The 22,999-nt window shown below is 46.7% G+C and overlaps 1 protein-coding gene across 2 annotated transcripts; it reads left to right on the forward strand.

The window, feature by feature from the left end:
• The first annotated feature begins 13,544 nt into the window (after window positions 1-13,544).
• On the forward strand, window positions 13,545-22,999 carry LOC119331713 (nuclear transcription factor Y subunit C-4-like). 2 transcript variants are annotated; one of them, XM_037604879.1, is made up of 2 exons: window positions 13,545-13,715; window positions 21,961-22,999. In XM_037604879.1, exon 2 carries the CDS (start codon window positions 22,011-22,013, stop codon window positions 22,782-22,784), a length of 774 nt encoding a protein of 257 aa, XP_037460776.1. In that variant the 5' UTR covers window positions 13,545-13,715; window positions 21,961-22,010; the 3' UTR covers window positions 22,785-22,999. The 2 variants fall into 2 exon arrangements, with proteins under 2 accessions (XP_037460776.1, XP_037460777.1); XM_037604880.1 differs by lacking the exon at window positions 13,545-13,715 and adding an exon at window positions 13,782-18,405.

Raw genomic sequence — 22,999 nt, forward strand, 5'->3', positions numbered from 1 at the left:
GGCAATCGATCCTATAACCCAGTCTCCCAACTACCATCATGAGACCGGTAAAATAGAAAACCTATCAAGGGCAAACCTTTGCCCTGCACATGGTCCACTTGAGCTAGATGATGACAATCTTGACTCCCTCAAGGTGGACCACCTTTCTTGATTGTGTTGACTCGATGAAGACTAGTTGATTGCTCCCCATACTCCACTATGGGTGAGCCACTCTTCCGCACATCTTCACAAGTCCATTATCACCACAAAGGACGGCAAGCTTCAAGCATTTGATCTCTTCGTGATGCTCCACTTGAACTTGCACACCGCAACCTAACCCCACAAAGAACTCTCACGAAGACCATGGGTTAGTACACAAAGCGTAATTGACAATTCTTACCATACCATGGAATCACTTGATCCCTCTCGGTACATCTTCTGCGCTTTGTGAGTTGATCAACTTGATTCACTCTTGACTTAGTCTTGATCAACCTTGAACCTTTCCAATTCTCTTCATTTGAATGATGTCTTGAAGGTAGACATGAATGATCACACAATCTTCTTCTTCAAGACATGCTTGTAATAAGCTCAACTCTCACATGACCAATCTTTGGATAATTCCTTGAATAACACCTTGGTCGACACAAACTCTCCTTGAAATCAACACATGCACTCCAAGAAAAGCCTATGGACAAAACCTTCAAATATAACTCAAGGAAACCATTAGTCCATAGAGATTGTCATCAATTACCAAAACCAAACATGGGGGCACCACATGTTCTTTCACCATCTTTGTGCCGCTCTCGGAAGGTCTCTAGGCCCTTTCATGATATGTAGCTGAACCAGTGCACGTCAACGTCGATTTCAAAGTAGTTCGAGCCCTACATCATAATAAGTAGACATATGCACATGTTTCAATCTAGGGTGCATCAAGAATATCTGAATATGAGCACGTTGATGGAGACGTGAGGAAGCATGAATGCTTAGTATAGCTTTGTAGAATTTGTGCTGAGGTCTAGACAACACTGGCTTCTGGTTGTAGGTCTGCACAAGCCTCCCCTTGGCTGCACTAAGCTACAGGTCTTGGGGTTCACAATGTCGGACAAAATTTTCAGCCTCTCTATGTAGGGCATGTTGTTGTCTACTGGGAACCCCTTGACCTTCTCCATTCCCTCATTCATAACACTTTGCATAACCAATTACTCATAAGAAACTTGTCTGAGGTACTGAAAGTGTTTAGCTTATGAAATGCAATCAATTTTGCTCAACTTGATGTTGTCCCTGAGCTGAGGAGAAATCTGCTTGTCGAAGCTATCGGATATTTTGAAACACAGGACTAGGATTATGCCTTCATCGTCATTCTGGCCGAACATGGTAGTAGGATAGGCAGGCAACTGTACATATCAGCTAACTTGGTAAGTTTTAGATCTAACAAATCAATACTGCTTGGTTAAGTAGTTGAAGAAACACAAGTGAATTACTGAATGTTCATAATGTTGGCAACTGCCACAAGTAAACATAATCCATACAGAACCAGGTGAGCAGTGTGGAGAGACGTTAGATGAAACAGAGTTTTCAGATGGCCGAGGGGACTGACTGACCATCCACTGAATTGGTTTGGCAGAGCCTTGCCGGCACGGTGACCGCCACCAGCGTCCATTCTATCCACAGGCCAGTCCACGACGGACACCAGACAGAGATCATCATTGGCTGGCTAGTCGCTGGCGCGTGGTTGGCTCGCGATGACACGCAGGAAGTAGAGGGTGCGGCGCAAATTGGCCCGGTGTGGGGAGGTGGAGGGGGAGTGTTTGCGGTGCATGGAGGCGGAGGTGACGCGGAGGTAGGAGCCTCCGTCGGCGGTGGCGCGGTGGTGGGGGAGCGACCATGGTGGCGCACGAGCTCGCCGACGGCTGGAATGGAGATCGAAGCGAGGTCGGGGGAGAGAGGGTAGCACTATTGGCTTTCTCATAAGGGTGGGGTTCGATCTGTTCGAGTGTTTTTTTTACGTACCGGTTCGGTCATGTGATCGTGATCCGACGTCTCCCAGCTCGTGTGGTAGTTTTGCAAAAACAATTACGGTTGCCATATACATATTTCGATATAAGAAATATTTTCTTTATACACCATATAACATTTTTCAAATGTTTAGTTAATATATTTTTAAATATTTTACGTAAAATGTTTTTGTATATAATTGTTTCAAATATTTGAAAGTATAAGGGAAAAGAAAAAAGAAAAATAAATCAAAAAATGTGAAAGAAAAACAAAGAAACGACGTCGTGGCCTCCCGCGCACCTGGCCGACCTATCTCGCGCTCCCCTGACACAAGGCTTCTCTACGCCTCATTGTAAGGAAGACATAGCATTCACGGGGGCCTAGAGCTTGGTTGACTTCAGCTTTAGGGTGGCTGGTGGCCACATTCTGCTAGTGTTGGATGATCCGACTGTGGGCTTCCCCAAGAGGCAGAGCCAACAATGGACGATTTTGAGTGTCGAAGCTTGTAAGGACGACTCGGGTTCAACTAGACAGCTTGACGAAAGTGTTTGGGTTCATCCGAGGGCACTCAGTTTGGCAATGAACAGTCCGGCCTTTTGGCCGAATGGTCTGACTGTGTAGGTCCCACACTTCTTTGGCCTTCTCGCTCATAGTCCTCGGATCCCGTGGTTAGATGTGTTCATTCGTGCTCCAAGCCCTCATTCTTGAAAATGGAGCTCATTGCGGAGTAAAGTCGCCTCGGCTTGTCTCTGCTTTGCGCGTTCTTGAAAGTGCAACTATCCCTAGGTGGTTTTGGTAATTCATAACAACATATAGCTCATTGAGCTAATGCTATTCCAAGATGATTATTTCAGGAAAGCTCAATGATTGGCATGGCATGGATGTGAAAGTGGAACCCTCAAAATGCTAAGGACAAAGGATTGGCTCAAGCTCAAAAGCTCAAGACTCTTCATTTTATATTTTAGTGATCCAAGATCACATTGAGTCTTTAGAAAAAGCCAATACTATCAAGGAGGGATGAGGTGTTGCTTAATGAGCCTCTTGCTTCATGTGCTTAGTGATATGCTCCAAAACCCTCAACTACTTTCCCATATCCACATATGACCTAAACCCTAAGCCAAACTCGGTCCTACCGATTCTTTCTATCCGGCGCCACCGAGTTTCACTTGTCATAAGCCACTGCCAAACCCTAGCAATTCGGTTCTACCGATAGGGATCTCGGTCTCACCGAGATGGGATTGCAAACTCTCTGTTTCCCTTTCGTAACTTTTCGGTCTCACCGAAAGAGCGGATCGGTCCCACCGAGATTGCAATGTAAATTCAGTGTTTCCTTTTTGTAACTTTTCGGTCTCACCGAAAGAGCAAATCGGTCCCACCGAGTTTACCTGACCAACTCTCTGGTTAGCTAATTACCAAAATCGGTCTCACTGAGTTTGTGTAATCGGTCTCACCGAGATTACGTTATGCCCAAACCCTAACCATATCGGTCCTACCGAGTTGCATGTCAGTCCCACCGAAAATCTCTAACGGTCACTAGGTTTACCTTTTCGGTCCGACCGAGTTTGTTGAGTCGGTCCCACCGAGATTGGAAAACTGTGTGTAACGGTTGGATTTTGTGTGGAGGCTATATATACCCCTCCACCTCCTCTTCATTCGTGGAGAGAGCCATCAGAACACATACACAATTCCAACTCATATGTTCTGAGAGAGAACCACCTACTCATGTGTTGAGACCAAGATATTCCATTCCTACCATATGAATCTTGATGTCTAGCCTTCCCCAAGTTGCTTTCCACTCAAATCTTCTTTCCACAAAATCCAAATCCTATGAGAGAGAGTTGAGTGTTGGGGAGACTATCATTTGAAGCACAAGAGCAAGGAGTTCATTACCTACACACCATTTGTTACTTCTTGGAGAGTGGTATCTCCTAGATTGGCTAGGTGTCACTTGGGAGCCTCCGACAAGATTGTGGAGTTGAACCAAGGAGTTTGTAAGGGCAAGGAGATCGCCTACTTCGTGAAGATCTACCGCTAGTGAGGCAAGTCCTTCGTGGGCGATGGCCATGGTGGGATAGACAAGGTTGCTACTTCGTGGACCCTTTGTGGGTGGTTGCTCTTCGTGGACCCTTCATGGGTGGAGCCCTCCGTGGACTCGCGCAACCGTTACCCTTCGTGGGTGGAGCCCTCCGTGGACTCGCGCAACCATTACCCTTCGTGGGTTGAAGTCTCCATCAACGTGGATGTAGGATAGCACCACCTATCCGAACCACGGGAAAAACATCCGTGTCTCCAATTGCGTTTGAATTCTCCAAACCCTTCCCTTTACATTCTTGCAAGTTGCATGCTTTACTTTCCGCTGCCAATATACTCTTTGCATGCTTGCTTGAATTGTGTGATGATTGCTTGACTTGTCCTACAATAGCTAAAATCTGCCAAGAACTAAAATTGGGAAAAGGTTAAGTTTTTATTTGGTCAAGTAGTCTAATCACCCCCCCCCGTCTAGACATACTTTCGATCCTACAAGTGGTATCAGAGCTTTGGTCTCCATTTGCTTTGATCTCCATAGCTTTTGGTGGTCATAGCCTTGGTTTCACAACCTAGGAGAGTATGGCGTCTAGCGAGGGAAATTATCACCGTAGAGGTCCTTATTTTGATGGTACTAATTTTGCTAGTTGGAAGCATAAAATGAAAATGCATATTCTTGGACATAACCCCGCCGTTTGGGCTATTGTGTGTGTTGGTTTGCAAGGTGACTTCTTTGATGGGAAAGAACCAAACCATGAAGCTACCGTGGATGAGTTGAAGATGTTGCAATACAATGCTCAAGCTTGTGATATTCTCTTCAACGGATTGTGCCCCGAAGAATTCAACAAAATCAGCCGTCTTGAGAATGCAAAGGAAATTTGGGACACTTTGATTGATATGCACGAAGGTACCGACTCCGTCAAGGAATCCAAGTTGGATGTGCTTCAAAGTCAACTTGACAAGTTCAAAATGAAGGATGGTGAAGGTGTCGCTGAAATGTACTCTAGGCTTGCTCTCATCACAAATGAGATTGCCGTCTTAGGAAGTGAAGAGATAACCGATAGATTCATCATCAAGAAGATTCTAAGAGCCTTGGATGGAAAATATGATACCGTGTGCACATTGATCCAAATGATGCCCAATTACAAAGATCTCAAGCCAACGGAGGTGATTGGAAGAATTGTTGCTCATGATATGTCACTCAAGGATAAAGAGGAACTTCACAACAAATCAAGTGGTGCCTACAAAGCCTCATGTGAAGCCCCTACATCATCAAGTGAGAAACAAAACTTCAATGAAGAATTGAGCTTAATGGTGAAGAACTTCAACAAGTTCTACAAGAGTAGAAGCAAAGATAGAAGCTTCAAGTCAAGGTCCTATAATGACAAAAGATCTTCTAGTCGAGAGCGAAACTGCTACAGTTGTGGAAGACCCGGACACTATTCCAATGAGTGTACGGCTCCCTACAAGAGAAGAGAAGATTCTCCAAAAAGAAGAAGCAAAGAATCACCACCAAGAGAGAGAAGGAGTAGAGATGATCGTTATGAACGAAGATACTCACGGAGAAGCAAGGATTCGGAAAGGAAGAAAAAATCATCAAGGAGCTACACAAAACGAAGACATCAAGCTCATGTTGGTGAATGGGTATCCGGCTCTGACTCCGACAGCCACTCCGAGAGAAGTTATCACTCCGACTCCGAAGATACTCAAGATGAAGGTGTTGCCGGTCTAGCACTTGTGTCAACCAACTCCTACGACATATTTGACTCACCAAATGAAGGAATTGGAAGATGCTTCATGACCAAAGGTCCTAAGGTAACACACCCCGAGTATGTTTATTTGCTTGTTGATGAAGATGACTTGTTAGGTGATGATTTGCTTGTTGACAACTCTAGTGATGAATACTATGATGAAACGTCAATTAATCATGCTAATCAAGATAAAACGAATGACAATGATAAGGAGAAGATTGAGGCTCTAACTAAAGAACTAAACACTCTTAAGTTAGCTCATGAAACTATCTTCGAAGATCATCGAGAACTTTTAAGAGCTCATGAGAAATTACGCTTTGAAAAGCTCAATCTTGAGCAAGAGCATGAGTTCTTAAAAGCAATCAATGATCATCTCCGCAAGAAAAGTTCTTCTTACATTGCCAAGCGTTTACTCTTATCCACTTACATGCCTCAAGTCAAGTCTAGTAACAAGAACAAGAAAGATTCTTCCTCTAGCAGTAACAATGATCATGCTAAATCCAATATTGTTGCTTCTAGTAGTTTTCTTGATTCCACTAATGATTCTCTTAGCCAAGTTACACTTGAGCAAGAAAATAGCTTATTGAAGGGAATTATAGAGAAAGGAGTGTACAAAAGCCTTGCCGGGAGTAAGCAATTCGAGGAAATTGTGCGCAAGCAAGGAATGCACCGGAAGAATCAAGGTGTTGGTTTTGAATGAAAGTTCAATGCCAATGGAGTCGAGTGGGAAGAAGATCAATACCCCAAGACAAAGTTTGTTCCTCAACAAGAGAAGTATGATACTTCTTTCAAGGGGACACAAGCTCAAGATGATCTTCCACCACAAGACTACAAGCAAAAAGGCAAGGACAAGCTTCAAGAGGAAATTGATGCATTTGAAGAAGCTCCTAAGACCTTAGTCAAGTGGATTCCCAAGACTACTTCAAGTTCCACTTCATCAAGTATGACTACAACTCCAAGGATTCCCATCAAGATGGTGTGGATCCAAAAGAAGAAGAACTAGAGAGTTCTTGAGGGTGACTCCGCCAACATACTTCACTCTTATCATTTTGGCAAGAACAAGTGCAATCAACTTCCACATCTTGCACTAGTTCAAGGAGTCACAAACCCTCTTGTTGGTAAGACAAGGGACAAGGTAACCTAAAAGTTTTCATGGACATCATCTTGTGTGTGCATCACTCTATGTCTATGGATATCCTTGTTTGTTCCTTGTGGGACTAACCCATGTAGGTATTGAAAGTGCAATTCACTCAAATGGATAGCTCCAAGTGATCTACATCAACATTGAGCATCCACATCTTCAACATCTACATGAAGTCATCATCGACAAAACCCGAGGTTAGTTCATCCCTCTAAGGGGGGATATCACATCTAGGGGGAGTTTACTCTAAGACTTGAGCTAAAGCAACTCTAAAGATGTGAACACAACAATGCTTTATGTAAAAGTGGTAACCCCACTTGAGCTTAAACGATGAGTATGACCTATGATCAAGTGTTCTCACTTGACTCCTAAGTCAATATACTCATATATAGATGACCTTGTCATCGCAAATTGCTTGATAGATGCTAGAATTGGTTGTGCATGTCTTGTCACATATTTCATTTGCCATCTTATTGTGTGAGCATGCTGGTTGCATATTTTACTCATTCGAGGACATCCACTTGTTGTTTTGATTGTTTGGTTTTATTTCCTTTTGCCAAGTGGATGGACAAGAATGCCTAAGAACCTCCTCTAGCTATCTATGCTTTTCTCGTCTCAAACTCTATTCATGCTACATCACAAAATTTGATCAAGTCAGATTCGAACCACTCTGTGTGAGGAGCGCTCGGAGTCCCCGATTCGTCATAGACTTAAACTTCCAAAACCTCTTTATTATTCTCGGTCTGACTGATACCCTACTTTCGGTCCTACCGAGATCATTAAGTTGATCTATGTTTTCGATCTCGGTGCAACCGATTTGAACCATTCGGTCACACCGAGTTGCAATAACTGTATACAGTTTTGCATCTCGGTGCCACCGAGTTGTTCCACTCGGTCACACCGACAGGGTCGGGCTATATATAGTCACGGGCAAAAATTTGGAAATTTCTCCGAACCCCTTCGCCCGCGCGATAGCCTGCTCTGCCAGCTTGGTCTCCGGATCGTCTCCTCGCCGCCAGCCACCTCTAGTCGCTGGTCTCCATCGCCGTCAACGGAATTCTACCCCGCCGTTGCCGCCGTAGCGAGTCTCCGCCGAACTAGGGTATGGACTCGATCTTTGTGCTATTCCCCAATCCGATTCTTAGCACATTGTGATCATCATGATTCTTTCCATGATTGAAACACTCCTGTCCAGTCAATGCGTTCGTAGATTAGTTTTGATTCGAAAATTTTAGGGTTAGGTTTCCGCCGAAACCATCTCGGACCCACCGAGTTGAAAAACTCTGTCCCACCGATTTGGCTTATGCCATTGCACAAGTGAGACTCGGTCTGACCGAGAATTACTTATCCGTGTGATCGATTTTGGAACTCTGTGAAACCCTAGCAGTCTCGGTGCCACCAAACTGTGACTCGGTCCAACCGAGTTCACTAGTTTAGGTTCCAAAACTGCTTCGGTATCACCGAGTTTAAAAATCGGTAGATCCGAGATGATTTCAATGGAAAACTAAAACTAAGATTTTGAATCATTCTTTTACAAAAATCTCTGCATTTTGTGATGCTCATCTATTCTACCTCATCTATAAACTATTCACAGGGTCAGCAGTCAGCTTGTTCATCATGTCAGACCAGAGTGATAGCCAGAACATGTCAGAAGAGCAAGTGCAGATGAGTGAGGGCACTAGTCCCTCAAGTTCTTCAGATGATGGCAGCAGTACTCCTAGCAATCTGCCAAAAGCTGCCACCAGACAGAGGAAGAAGAGAACTTCAGATTCTGAGGATGAAGATTATGTGGAAGAGGAAGAGGAAGCCACATCAAAGAGAATTGAGCCAGCACAGGGCACAAAGCCAGGGTTAAAGATCAAAAGGCCAGCAGGCAGGTAGCCTATGCCAAAGGCCAGAGCTTCAACCAAGATTTCTGAGAAGCCCACTCCCATAGAGCCAGTTGCTGCTGAAGGCAAGAAAAGAAAGGAAAGGGTCAAGAAGACCGTAGCCAGAGTGCTTGGAAAGGCTTCCATCATGGAAGAAGAGGAAGAAGAAGAGGTAGCTGCACCAGCACCTAAGGCACCCAAGCTGATGGGTGATGCTATAAGACAGGGGCTGCTGCATCCAAGTCCAAAGAAGCACCCAAAGCTGCCTCCAAGCCCAAGTCTGCACCAAAGAGAAATACGAGGAGCATACCTGCAACTGAGAAGAACAAGGCCCCAGTGCCTGAGACTGTTGTTGAAGCAGAAGATGATGAAGAGCATGTTCTGAGAAAGCTCAAGCCCAAGATCCCAGACCACAATGATGCTCATCCTGTGGCTGAGGATATGAAGCTCAGGAGAGACTCAGGGCTGAGGAAGTGGAGAGAAGCAGATCCGTATGCTTCAAGGAGGAGGACTGCTGTTGACTACAGATTTCACACCAAGGAACAGCAGGACTTCTATGAGACAGTGTTGCTTGATAAGAAGCCAATAGTCTGTGATATGAGATGGGTTGACTGGCAATACATCAAGGACAACGAAGAGTACTATCCTGGAGTGCAGGACAGCTTCAAGGCATGTGGAGTAGAGGACTTTATTGGGCAGAAGATCACAAAGTGGAATGAGGAGCATGAGGATGACTTGGATATCTATGCCAAGAAGAAGATGGACCACAACTCTATGTCCAATATGTACAAGGAAATTCCAAACGAGGCACTTGATACTTTCAAGTTTGGGTCTATGCATTATCTTCTGTCAGGGCTGCCAACCATTAACTGGATCCTTAGGCACACTCTGTTGCCCAAGTCAGGTGATCACAAGATGATCAGAGGCCATGCAATTAATTTGCTTCATGTATTTGATGTGCCTCAGAAGTTCAAGGTGATGAGCCTCATAGTGGAAACTATCAAGAGGACTGCAGCAGACCAGAAGAGGAGTTGTGGATATGCCCCACAGATTCAGGAGCTCATCAACTCAAAGATGGGCACAGGCATATACTCATTGGACAAGGAACACCTGCCCATCCGTCCAGATTTTGAAGATAATCAAGTTGTTATGACTGAGAATGAACCATCATCAGCACAAGCACAAGCAAAGAAGGAGAAGGCAAGGAAGGAGAAAGCTGCCAAGATGCCAACTCAAGAGAAGGCATCTGAGTATTTCTTGAAAATCAAACAAGAGCAGCTTGGTTACTTGATTGCATCCACACTGAGGATTGAGCAAGGACTGGCCACCCTCACCCAGAATCAGCAGAGTTTAGAAAGAATCATGGAACAGAAGTTCTATGACTTGGATGTCAAAGTAACAGAGATTCAGTCTGCAGTGGAACAACTTCAGGATGATATGCAGGAGAGGAAGGGCAAGACTACAACTGATGCATTTGCCAGAGTGCCAAGAGCTCAGAGATCATATGCAGTGCCAGTTGCTGACACCAGAGCCACCACTTCTGCACCAGCTACAGCTTCAGTTCCACCAGCTCCAACATCTACTTCAGCCTCGACTCCGACCACGTCTACAGAAGGCTTCGTCCTTGGAGTGCTCCAGACTCCACCACCACCTGAAGATCAAGCCTGAGCGTCGATCTAGCACTATGCATTTTCTAGGAACTTTTTGGTAACTTGTTGCCAAAGGGGGAGAAAATGTATAGATCATAGGCTTCGAGAGAGAGAGAGAGAGAGTGTTGCTTTTATTCTCTCTTGCTTTATTTGGTGGTTTTTCGAACTTTGTTTGCTTTTGAGTGCTTGAGATACTATGTCATTGCTTGTGAGACATTGATGATCATGTGTTTGATCATAAGCTACACTTAATGTTTGCTTAATATTATCATCTTATCTATCTTATGTGATCATTCACTATTCTTGGTGATGAGTGCATGTATTTCATTCTTATCATTTTAAGCGCTCCACCAAGATGTATGTGACATGGAAGAGTAACCCATGACTCTAACTCTTTGTGCATTTGCAGTCCAAAGCAAATTTTAAATATGCACAAATTTAGGGGGAGCTCTTACTTGTCACATACTTCTCAAAGCGACGATATATTTCATGCTTATTATCATTTATCGAAGCTTTGATCTATATGTTTTCATCAATTACCAAAAAGGGGGAGATTGAAAGTGCAACTATCCCTAGGTGGTTTTGGTAATTCATAACAACATATAGCTCATTGAGCTAATGCTATTCCAAGATGATTATTTCAGGAAAGCTCAATGATTGGCTTGGCATGGATGTGAAAGTGGAACCCTCAAAATGCTAAGGACAAAGGATTGGCTCAAGCTCAAAAGCTCAAGACTCTTCATTTTATATTTTAGTGATCCAAGATCACATTGAGTCTTTAGGAAAAGCCAATACTATCAAGGAGGGATGAGGTGTTGCTTAATGAGCCTCTTGCTTCATGTGCTTAGTGATATGCTCCAAAACCCTCAACTACTTTCCCATATCCACATATGACCTAAACCCTAAGCCAAACTCGGTCCTACCGATTCTTTCTATCCGGCGCCACCGAGTTTCACTTGTCATAAGCCACTGCCAAACCCTAGCAATTCGGTTCTACCGATAGGGATCTCGGTCTCACCGAGATGGGATTGCAAACTCTCTGTTTCCCTTTCGTAACTTTTCGGTCTCACCGAAAGAGCGGATCGGTCCCACCGAGATTGCAATGTAAATTCAGTGTTTCCTTTTTGTAACTTTTCGGTCTCACCGAAAGAGCAAATCGGTCCCACCGAGTTTGCCTGACCAACTCTCTGGTTAGCTAATTACCAAAATCGGTCTCACCGAGTTTGTGTAATCGGTCTCACCGAGATTACGTTATGCCCAAACCCTAACCATATCGGTCCTACCGAGTTGCATGTCAGTCCCACCGAAAATCTCTAACGGTCACTAGGTTTACCTTTTCGGTCCGACCGAGTTTGTTGAGTCGATCCCACCGAGATTGGAAAACTGTGTGTAACGGTTGGATTTTGTGTGGAGGCTATATATACCCCTCCACCTCCTCTTCATTCGTGGAGAGAGCCATCAGAACACATACACAATTCCAACTCATATGTTCTGAGAGAGAACCACCTACTCATGTGTTGAGACCAAGATATTCCATTCCTACCATATGAATCTTAATCTCTAGCCTTCCCCAAGTTGCTTTCCACTCAAATCTTCTTTTCACAAAATCCAAATCCTATGAGAGAGAGTTGAGTGTTGGGGAGACTATCATTTGAAGCACAAGAGCAAGGAGTTCATTACCTACACACCATTTGTTACTTCTTGGAGAGTGGTATCTCCTAGATTGGCTAGGTGTCACTTGGGAGCCTCCGACAAGATTGTGGAGTTGAACCAAGGAGTTTGTAAGGGCAAGGAGATCGCCTACTTCGTGAAGATCTACCGCTAGTGAGGCAAGTCCTTCGTGGGCGATGGCCATGGTGGGATAGACAAGGTTACTACTTCGTGGACCCTTTGTGGGTGGTTGCTTCTTCGTGGACCCTTCATGGGTGGAGCCCTCCGTGGACTTGCGCAACCGTTACCCTTCGTGGGTGGAGCCCTCCGTGGACTCGCGCAACCGTTACCCTTCGTGGGTTGAAGTCTCCATCAACGTGGATGTAGGATAGCACCACCTATCCGAACCACGGGAAAAACATCCGTGTCTCCAATTGCGTTTGAATTCTCCAAACCCTTCCCTTTACATTTTTGCAAGTTGCATGCTTTACTTTCCGCTGCCAATATACTCTTTGCATGCTTGCTTGAATTGTGTGATGATTGCTTGACTTGTCCTACAATAGCTAAAATCTGCCAAGAACTAAAATTGGGAAAAAGTTAAGTTTTTATTTGGTCAAGTAGTCTAATCACCCCCCCTCTAGACATACTTTCGATCCTACAGTTCTCGAGTCACTGAGCCAGGTGTAGCTTGTGAGGCTTGGTAGTGCGCTTGCAGTGATGTCATGAGATGCTCTGCATCATTCACGGGTCTTGAAATTGAGACTAGTTCAGCCTATACAAAGTTGGGCCTTCTACACTAACATTGCCTGACTCGTGGTGAAAAGTTGGGACGCAAAAGGTGAAACCGAGATGGCGACGTCAAAGAGCCTTGACGTAGCCTTTAGTTTTTATCACATATCTTCATCGTTTGTTTTGTTGAGTTTGTTTAGTCTAATCATACTTTGCTTATAATAAAATCAAGAAAGTCAGATCGTGTAGGAGGGAAAAACGTATGCTCGGACCGTCCATGGACCAATGGTATACCGCGTTGAATGGCAAACTGTATCTAGATCGCTTTTGTCCGGATGATCGCTGGCGACTCGACGACATGCCCTTAAAATCTTGTGCAAACAGCGAGGCCTTTTATTTATACTACTATAGTGGGTTGAGCAGGAGCTCCTGCTGTCCCGGAGGCGACAATGATTGGCCCGTTGGACACGAACAATACACACCTGCTAAACTAACCAATGCTGCGGCATCTTCCAGCACGCCGGCCGCTGCCAACACCTGTCGGCTGTCGCGCAATGCCCACGCGACACCTGGCCCTGGGCCGGGCGCGCCACACCAGAGAACGCGCCCGGGTCGCTCGCTTACCGGGCGGAACCCGAACTCAAACGAGCCTCGCCCGCGCCGCTTACCGGGTCCCATACCGTACCCGAGAGCGGAGCTCGCGACCCTCAGGTGCTCTCGCCCTCGCCCCCAAGAGAATTTAACAAGGCAGAGCCGCCGAGAGACCGAGGGAGAGAAGAGATCGAGAGAGATTCCAGTTCCAGAGGGGAGGGGCCTCTCCAATCCGTGCCCTAGCCGCAAGGACGGAAGGCCGCCGCCGCCGCCTCTCTCCCTCCGACGGGGCCGCGGCGTGGAGCCAACTCCCGAGCCCTGACGCCTCCGACTCCGAGTAAGTTTCCGAAAATCCAGTTCTTGATTTCTCTGATCGGGAGTTCTGTATCCACGGCCGCCGTGGGCAGTGATTTCGCCGGTGTCTTTTTTTACCGCGCGCGCGAGGAGGTTCCGCTCCGGAACTGGGGGTGGGGGTTGTGATCCTCGCGCGCGTCCGGTGAAGAATCGGAACTGGCCTGTCGCTTCCTTCTCCATGGCACTGTAGATTTGGGCCGGCCAATGTCAGGGCTTCCTTTTCACACCATACCCGATCTAACTCTTGACACTTGTACGCGTTCCACAATTGCTGCAGAAAGTGCGTCGAATCTTGTCTGAAGATAGGTTGACTTGCTAAAACTAAAAATAGTACTTATTGCTCTGAAAACCCTGTCTCCGGGGTCAAACTGGGGCGCGGTCAGCTTACTGAAAATTTCCCCTTCAGTACACCTTCCTTTACTTACTCTGTAATTTGGTAAATTGTTAATTTCCTGTTTAACTGCGTTTAGGGGAGGGCCTTACTGTACCCATTCATCTAGTGTAAGTAGAAACACTGATGCATGAGGGGTGTGTTTGATTTGATCCCTACCAAAGTGGACAATGGAAACAAGTGTTTCCCCTCTGGTTGTATAAGTCAGAAAATTCAGCCCACTCAAAGGAAATGCACCACCCAGTTGGCAGCAAGTTAGGGGAATCATTGAAGATTCCAAGATCTTACATGCTGATTTTCTTTTTCTTCTAAAATACAGATGTGCACATGCTAGTTTGCACACACAGTATTAAACGCATTGTTTATACGAAACAAGCACCTCAACTTTGCGCTGCGTCATATGTCTCTCATGCCGCGTTTTGTCGAGTGGTGCGTTCATGTGACAGGCGCCATCTTTCCATGGAAAAACCAGGTCTTCTGATACTGGCAGAATAATCTTGTATTCTGATAGTACTAGTTTGCTTTCAAGTAAGTGGTCGAATATCCAGTTCTTGATTCCTATGAGTTGGACTTCTTTGTCTATTAATCGGTGTGCATGCGTGAGAGCTTCTCTGGAATCGGGAGCATGTCTGTATGGCCATGTGGGCTGTGATCCTCATGTAGTCATGTCTGGTGAAGAATTGTACGAGGGAGGAGGAATGGGCCTGTCGCTTCGTTCTTCATGTAGATTTGAGCTTGCGCCATTTTCCGGGCTTCTTTTTCTGCCCATACCTGGTCTAACTTTTGGAGCTGCTATTCTTTTTGGACGGGAAAAGGCAGGAGCTCTGCCATTGCATTATAGGGGAAAAGAATAGGTACAGACAAGTTTTGTGAACCGAAGTTCTTATGAGGGAAGGAAAGAGGAGAAAAAAAGATCAATCAGACATGGGCTGATTACCCCACTTCCTGACGAGACCACTCGCGGAAGGCCTCCTTCAGGAGGGAAACATCATCCATCACCAGCTGCAACAGAGCAGGAGCCTGGGCGGTTGTCGCCTGGAAGACCCGTCGGTTCCTTTCCTTCCATATGATCCAGGCAACGTGTATGGCAAATGTTACTTGCTCTTGCCTTGCCTCTCTTGCAGTTCCTGTATTGATCTTACGCCACCAGGATCGAATAGATGTTGCTCCCAGAGCAATGTTAGCGACGCGCTGCTGTGTGCTCCTGGCGGCCACCCAGAGCTCCTTGGCAAACGGGCAATGGAGGAGCAGATGCACAGCCGCCTCCAGAGCCTGATTGCATAGAGGGCACACTGGCAAGTCTGTCGGCCGTCCAATTTCTGTCCTGCAGTAGCAGCCAGGTGTAGAAATTGACTTTCTGCTTAGCTTTACTCCTCCAAACCATGCCAAGGTGGGGCTGCTCTATCCGGCCGATGAACTGTCCTCCAAACCATGCCAGGGTGGGGCGGCTTTATCCGGCTGATGAACTGGTCATCATAAGCTGACTTGGCCAAGTAACAACCATTGCTGGACAGCTTCCATGAGATTTTATCCCTCTCAGTAGTTGAATGGATCGCTTGCACCTTCTCCCACAACCTGGTGAATTGGTGAATTTGGTTCTCAGTAGACATCCGTTGAATTCCATGCATCCACCTTTCCTCAGTCAGAGCTTCCCTAACATTCAGGTTTTTCCTCCAAGCTAAAGGGAAACACGTCCGGTGCAATTCCTTTGGGCAACTCCCCATCAAGATCGAGCCATCTATTGTGCCAGAAGCCAGTGATCTGCCCATTGCCAACAGAGATGGAGGTAGAAGCACCGAAGAGTTTTTTGTCCGTTCAATCACACGGTACCGGCGTTCCTTTCCAAGGCCTTTCCATATCATCCCACTCATACCAAAGCCACCTCAGTCTTAGCGATCTTCCGAATGCCTCAATGCTCTTGATTTCCAGCCCGCCAAACTTTTTTGGCATGCAACATTGCTTCCAGTTCACCATGCATTTCCCTCCATTGGCCTCTTCCTCTCCAGCCCAAAGGAAACTCGGCCTTAACTTGTCCAGCATTTTGGAGGCCCATTCATCCGCAGCAAAGCACGTCAGATAATAAGTTGCAATAGCAGTTAGGACCGAGTTAACCAAAGCAAGCTTGCCTGGCCTGTTAAGCATCTTCCCCTTCCATGGCTTAATCCTTGATCTTGCCTTGTCAAGGATGGGCTGCATCTCGACTCTCCTAGGCTTCCTCGTGCTTAGAGGCAGACCTAGGTACCGGCATGGCAAAACACCTTCAGCGCCCCCAAAATCCATCAAAGGTTTGTGAATGTGCAGCATCATTACAACTAATTTTGTATGCCATTCTTAAAACGAAAGCTGTTGTAAAACCCTCATAGTCTGATTAGTTCTTTTCTTGTCACTTGTACGCATGATTGGTGTGTATATTACTTTCCACATTTGATACATAAAGTGCATCGAATTTAATCCGAAGATAGCTTGAATGCTAAAAACAGTATTGTCTGAAAGCCCTGTCGTCCAGGTCAAATTGGGGCAGTCAGCTTAATTAGTCAAATTCCCCCCTTCTGTACATTTGTTCTTACTCTGTATCTGTAGTTAGTTTTTATTGACATTCGTTTACTAACCTGCTCGCCGCTCTGTAATTTGGTAAATTTGTTGATTTTCTACTAACTGCATTTTGGGGAGAATCATATACGTTCATGTAATGTATTTAGAGACACAAGGATTTTGGGTGTGTGTGGTTTGACCCCAAGCTTGCCCTACAAGTTTTTCCTCCTCTTGTTGCTTATGTCAGAATATTCAGTTCACTCAAACGAAAAACATCATCGAGTTGGCAGCAAGTTAGGAAAATCATTTAAGATTCGAAAAATCTTATCTTGATTTTTTTAATCCAATTATGCACATGTTAGTTGGCACACACAATACAAAGCACATTATTTATACAGTTTTGCTAAAGCACATCTAGATGTGCCACAAGTATTGCACATCTAATTCCTATGTCATTGATCTTACATGGCGATTCATGTGGGTATTTTCTTTTTCCTTTTTTCTTTTCTTTTTTATGCTTGATTGTGTCACTTAGATGTGCAATAACTAGGACACATTAACCCTTATTTATATGAAACAAGTGCATCAACTTTACCCTGTGTCCTATGCCTATATGCATGGTTCTCGTGGCTCATTTTGTCGAGAGTGATACATTCATGTGTCAGGGCATCTTTCCATGGATAAACCTCTGTAGGAGGCATCTTTTCCAAGAGATGGTACTGCCAGGTTTTTTGTATACTCACAAAATAATGTGTCTTTTGATTGAACTAATTAGATTGTTTAAAAAAATAAAATTTACTTGACAAAATCGCAATTATTTATAACTACCTCAGAAATGCACTGATTGTTAGCCCATCAATTATGATATGAGATTGTGGCAAGAAAGAGGAAAATGAGATAGTGTATAGTGTACTGGTTGGGCCAATTGTGTTCTAGTTTACTTATACCTGGTCCACTACTTCAAATCTGAAGCTAATAGTCGAATACAACAAAACGTATTGTTGATTGCCTTCTTTATCATGGAGAAATGTGAATACGCGAGTCTCTTGCAGGCCACCAATTGGCGTAATTAATCGAAATAAATAAGTTTGTGCTCACCACATGATTATTTTCTATCGTGAAATAATGGCAAATCCATGCTTGGTGAATGTATCAAAACTATGCTTTCCGGAAACCTCTAGAAGGTGTCAAAAGGATTATGACAGCCTACATCTTTAATTGCTTTCCATATTAGTATGTACCAATCATGCTTGTCCTGCAGTTGTGCCGTCTTGTCGTCTTTTGCTATCAAGGTATATATATACTGTTTTCTTTGCCAAGGTTTGTGCGAATCAACAAGAGAATTTCTTAGCTTCTTAAGAAATCTATATTGCACTGGTATTGACAGGTTTGTTTGATTATTTTTCTCACTTACATGTCAGTCTAGCTATGCAGTAAATCTGTGTTTGCATAAGTCTAGTCTAATCATTCAATGGAGGCTACTTTCTTTATGTCAGCACTTTACTTTTTCTTCCACCCACTTTTCAACACATGCAAACGGTGGTACTGAACCGAGCGGAGCTACGAAACTCACATTGCGTCGCCCGAGCGGCTGCCTCAGCGCTTTTGTCAGGGAGGAGGAGGCTAGCTTTTCTGCAGGATCCCATCTCTCTCTACAAGCAGCAGGTTCAGCCGAGCTGGCATTTGGCAGGCCGATGTGGCGCATGGGGCACTCGTCCAGCCTGGCCCGTTGGCCATGCCCTTATCCCAGGTAGTTGTGGCCCAGTTTATCTTTTCGTTATTAGCGGCTTAGCCCAATTATCTTATTAGGAGGATTATATAAACTCGTGTAAGGACCCGTTTTGGGATTAAGCAAGAAGCAATCATATTTGCTCGGCTTCCTTAGGGAGCCGGGAGACCTAACCCTAGCTGCCGCCCCCGCTCTTTCTCCCTCTCGCGTGCACGCAACAATGGCGCCCCAGCACCGCGACCACGCCTTCCTTCACGCCATCCCTCCTTCCACCCCTACAATCTGAGACCACGCCCTAGTAGGGATCTGATTCCTACCAATTTGGTATCAGATAGCTTTAGTGCGATCATGTCCTCGCCGCCGCCCACCCCGACCCCACCGCTGCCGACCGCGACGACCGCCCCGATGGCCACCACAGCCAGCGCCCCGCTCTTGCTGGTGCCGGTCACCTCCGCCGCGCCCGTCCCCGTCGTCTTCACCCCGGAGGAGATGACGTCGGCCATCCGGGATCTCACCCAGGCGGTCACGGGCATCTACACGTTCCTCGCGAGATCCTATAGGCCGCAGCCGCCTGTGCCCTTCGCCACCGCCCCGCCGCCGCAGCAGTCGCCATCCTCGGCGACCCCCGCCGCCGCCGCCGCCATGCAGCAGCTGTCGTGGCAGCCGCCACCAGTGACGAACCCCGACGCCTCCACAATGCAGCAGGGGCAACAGCTGCAGCCGCCGCCACCGACAACCGCTGCCCTGGGCATCCCGACGACGGGCCCGGCGGTGCCCATCCACCAGGTTTGGTTTCCCCCGTCGCCGTCTCTGTTACCGGCCTGGCTCGCTGGGTCCCTTGAGCCAGTCTACACGACGGCCTTAGTTGGACCGCACGTGCTCCCCCCGTCGGTGACGCACTCGGCCATGCAGTTTGGCGGGTCCTCGGGCTTCGCCGAGCCCTTCGCCAGCGTCGACGGGCCCCTGTTCCGGGGTGGTACCCTGATGCCCGCCTACTCGGCCACGTCATCCTCGCTGCTCCGTGCTGACGAGGCGCACCAGCCCGTCGTCCACGTCCAGACGCCGTCGAGATTCTTCAAGCTGGAGTTCGCGACCTACGACGGCACCGTCGACCCCCTGAATTGGCTCAACCAATGCGACCAATTTTTTAGGAGACATCACACACTCGCATCCGACCGCAACTGGATCACCTCGTATCATCCGAGGAGCCGCGCAGACGTGGTACTACGCCCTCGAACAGGACGAGGGCGGCATGCCACCATGGGAGCGCTTCCGCGATTTGTGCCTCTTGCACTTTGGTCCGCCTATACGCGGGAGCCGTCTGGCGGAGCTTGGGCGTCTTTCGTTCATCACCTTGGTGCAAGACTTCGCCGGCCGCTTCCAGGCACTGGCGTGCCACGCCTCTGGCGTTTCGGCTCGTCAGCGGGCTGAGCTCTTCGTCGGCGGCCTACCGGACCATCCAGCAGGCCACAGGACCTCCAGAAGGCTATGTACTACGCCCGCCCGTTCGAGCATCGCGCGGTGGCCACCGAGTAGGCGCCACTGCCCCGGGCCGCTGGGCCTCCACCCTGGCTGGAAGTTCCCGCGCAGGGTCGGCCTGCCCAGGCTTCCGCAGTGCCCCCCTCCGCAGCTGCGGCACGCACGTTCCGCCGGCTCACACTGGCCGAGCAACTCGAGCGTCGCCGCCAAGGGTTGTGCTTCAACTGCGATGAACCCTACGTACCGGGCCACGTCTGCCCACAACTCTTCTACCTGGAGGCTGCAAACTACATTGAGGAGGACCCCACCGCCGCCGGGCTCGGCGACCAGCCCGCCCCAGTTGACACGGAGGTGTTTGGCGACCGTTGATCTTCCCCGCCTTCCAGCTCGAGGACGAGCTGTTTGTGCAGGCGGGGAGAGATGTTATGACCGACATATTAGGGGCTTATCCCAGTTAGTTGTGGCCCATTTTATCTTATCGTTATTAGGGGCTTAGCCCAAATATCTTATTAGGAGGATTATATAAACTCGTGTAAGGACCCGTTTTGGGATTAAGCAAGAAGCAATCATATTTGCTCGGCTTCCTTAGGGAGCCGGGAGACCTAACCCTAGCCGCCGCCCCTGTTCTCTCTCTCGCGCGCGCGCAACGACGGCGCCCCAGCGTCGACGACCACGCCTTCCTCCACGCCATCCCTCCTTCCACCCCTACAATCCTACCAAATACAGTGTAAGCTGCTGTTGTTTTTCCAATCAGGGCGTCATAAATCTGATAAACAATCATCGGCAACGCCACGAGGTACAGAAATTGATGCACCAAAGCATGGTTGTCACGGTCTGATAGGTAGTAGGATTCTTCTTAGCTTGGCACATTAGGTTGTAGGAAGAAGGTGACCCAAAGATCTGGATCAATATTGAATCCAGATGTTGCTCTTAGTATTGAAAATAATCGATCGAAACGGTTCCATGGGATCTACTGACTACTAAATGAATTGGGAAGTTAGGGTTTTGTCAACCTCGTGTGAACGATGTCATCTCTGAAGGGGATACGAGTGCGGATGGTGATATCAAAAAATATTCATCTTGATATTTATGCACAAATTATCTTTATATACCATGAGAAATAATTTGAATGGTTATTCATGATTCAGAATTTGTATCCATGTCTGCTCTGTATACTCATGTCTGCTGCTGGTATTCGTATCTCTTTTTTTTTAATAAACCTATTCATCCATCTTTTGATAATGGATATGATGTGAATATGATTTTTCTATTATCCAGCTGCATTACATCCGTTCTCACCCTTCTCACCATCTGGGTTTCCGTTTCTTTGTTCGGAACCATGTAGTGGGCATATTCAACTTAGCTGTCCACTCTCTAGCTATGTGTGCTTTACGGAGAACCTGGCTTGCGTCTGCAGTTAGGAATCCCCATTGCCACTATCGGTTGCTTGTACAATCTAATCTCTTTGTATGTTATAATCTTATACATAGTTCAGTGCCTATCATATAATCAGAACTCTTATTGCTGAGTGTAATTTAATTTAGATGTATGTTTAGGAACACACCTATGAGGTCATTCTCTTAGGGGCACCAGAAATAAGATGTAACAGAAGAGAAGATGCTAAATATGTGGTGACTTAGAATGGTTGTTAAATTGTAGCCAGATTAGTTTGTTAGTTTTTTCTTGTGCATTTTGGTTTTGCATGTGTATTTTCAATAATTTAACTATGCAATTATCTGCTCTGGTGATGTTACTAAGAACTTATCAGTTTCTGAACTACTTCCTCCGTTCCAAATTACTCGTCGCAGAAATGAATGTATCTAGAACTAAAATACATCTAGATACATCCATACCTGCGACAAGTAATTCGGAACGGAGGGAGTAGCAGATAAGTATCTTCATAAAGATATTGGGAGGATCGTAATAAAGAAATATATCCAGCGTATGAAACTGGTCCTAAAGGACCGCTAATGATCAAATTCATCTAAAGACACCGCACAAAGTTCTATTTTGTGACCTAGGAGGCTAATGTTACTGTCTTTAAGATTGTTTTACTTTAAGATCGAGTTGATTAACAGTTTCCATTATTTTTTTCAGTGCAAGAAAGACCATAGGTTCTTGGACACAAGCAAGATCAAGCAGCCGACATGGAACCGTCTTCACAATCTCAACCTGCAACGGGTGATGTCGTTGCTGGTGGATCACAAGTGTATCCTGCCTCATCCTATCCGCCTGCAGCAACAATAGCCATAGCTCCTGGTATCATTCCTGCCGGTTCACAGCCAGCACCACCATTCCCTGCCAATTCAGCCCAGCTCAATGCTCAAAACCAGCTTATCTACGAGCAAGCGCAGCAATTTCACCAGCAGCTCCAGCAGCAGCAGCAGAGGCAGCTGCAGCAGTTCTGGGCCGAACGACTGTCGGAGGTTGATCAGGCCACCGACTTCAAGAACCACACCTTGCCGCTCGCCAGGATAAAGAAGATCATGAAGGCCGACGAGGACGTCCGCATGATCTCAGCCGAGGCCCCAGTGGTCTTTGCAAAAGCATGCGAGATATTCATACTGGAGTTGACACTGAGGTCGTGGATGCACACTGAGGAGAACAAGCGCCGGACCTTGCAGAAGAATGACATTGCCGCCGCCATCACCAGGACCGACGTCTACGACTTCCTGGTGGACATAATCCCCAGGGATGAGATGAGGGAGGAGGGAGTTGGGCTTCCTAGGGCCGGGCAGCTGCCGCTCTTGGGGGCTCCAGCTGACGCGTCGTACCCCTACTACTATCCGCAGCAGGTGCCAGGTGCGGTGATGGGGTACGGTGGCCACCAGGGCCATCTGCCGTATGTGTGGCAAGATCCTCAGGAGCAGCAACAGCAGCAGGGGCATCCTGGGGAGCAGCAGCAATCTGAAAGCGGCTGACAGCATTGTGGGCAACCACCAGATTCAGTATTCAGCTTAGCCAGGACATCCAAAGTTCCAAACTAATTTTCAGGTTTCGCAATAGATTATATGATGGTTTCTTTTGTCTGTCGATACGGGAGAGATTTACTAGTTACTTCATGGAATTTTTGTTTGTCGTGGTGGTGTCGTTACAAAAAGGTTATATGATTAGAGACTGATTTGTTGAAATTTTA

This window comes from Triticum dicoccoides, chromosome 7A, assembly GCF_002162155.2.
Source record: "Triticum dicoccoides isolate Atlit2015 ecotype Zavitan chromosome 7A, WEW_v2.0, whole genome shotgun sequence".
Taxonomy (NCBI): Eukaryota; Viridiplantae; Streptophyta; class Magnoliopsida; order Poales; family Poaceae; genus Triticum; species Triticum dicoccoides.

Coding starts and splice junctions, on each gene's coding strand:
- LOC119331713 (XM_037604879.1), top strand. CDS start 22,011: ATGGAACCGTCTTCACAATCTCAACCTGCAACGGGTGATGTCGTTGCT.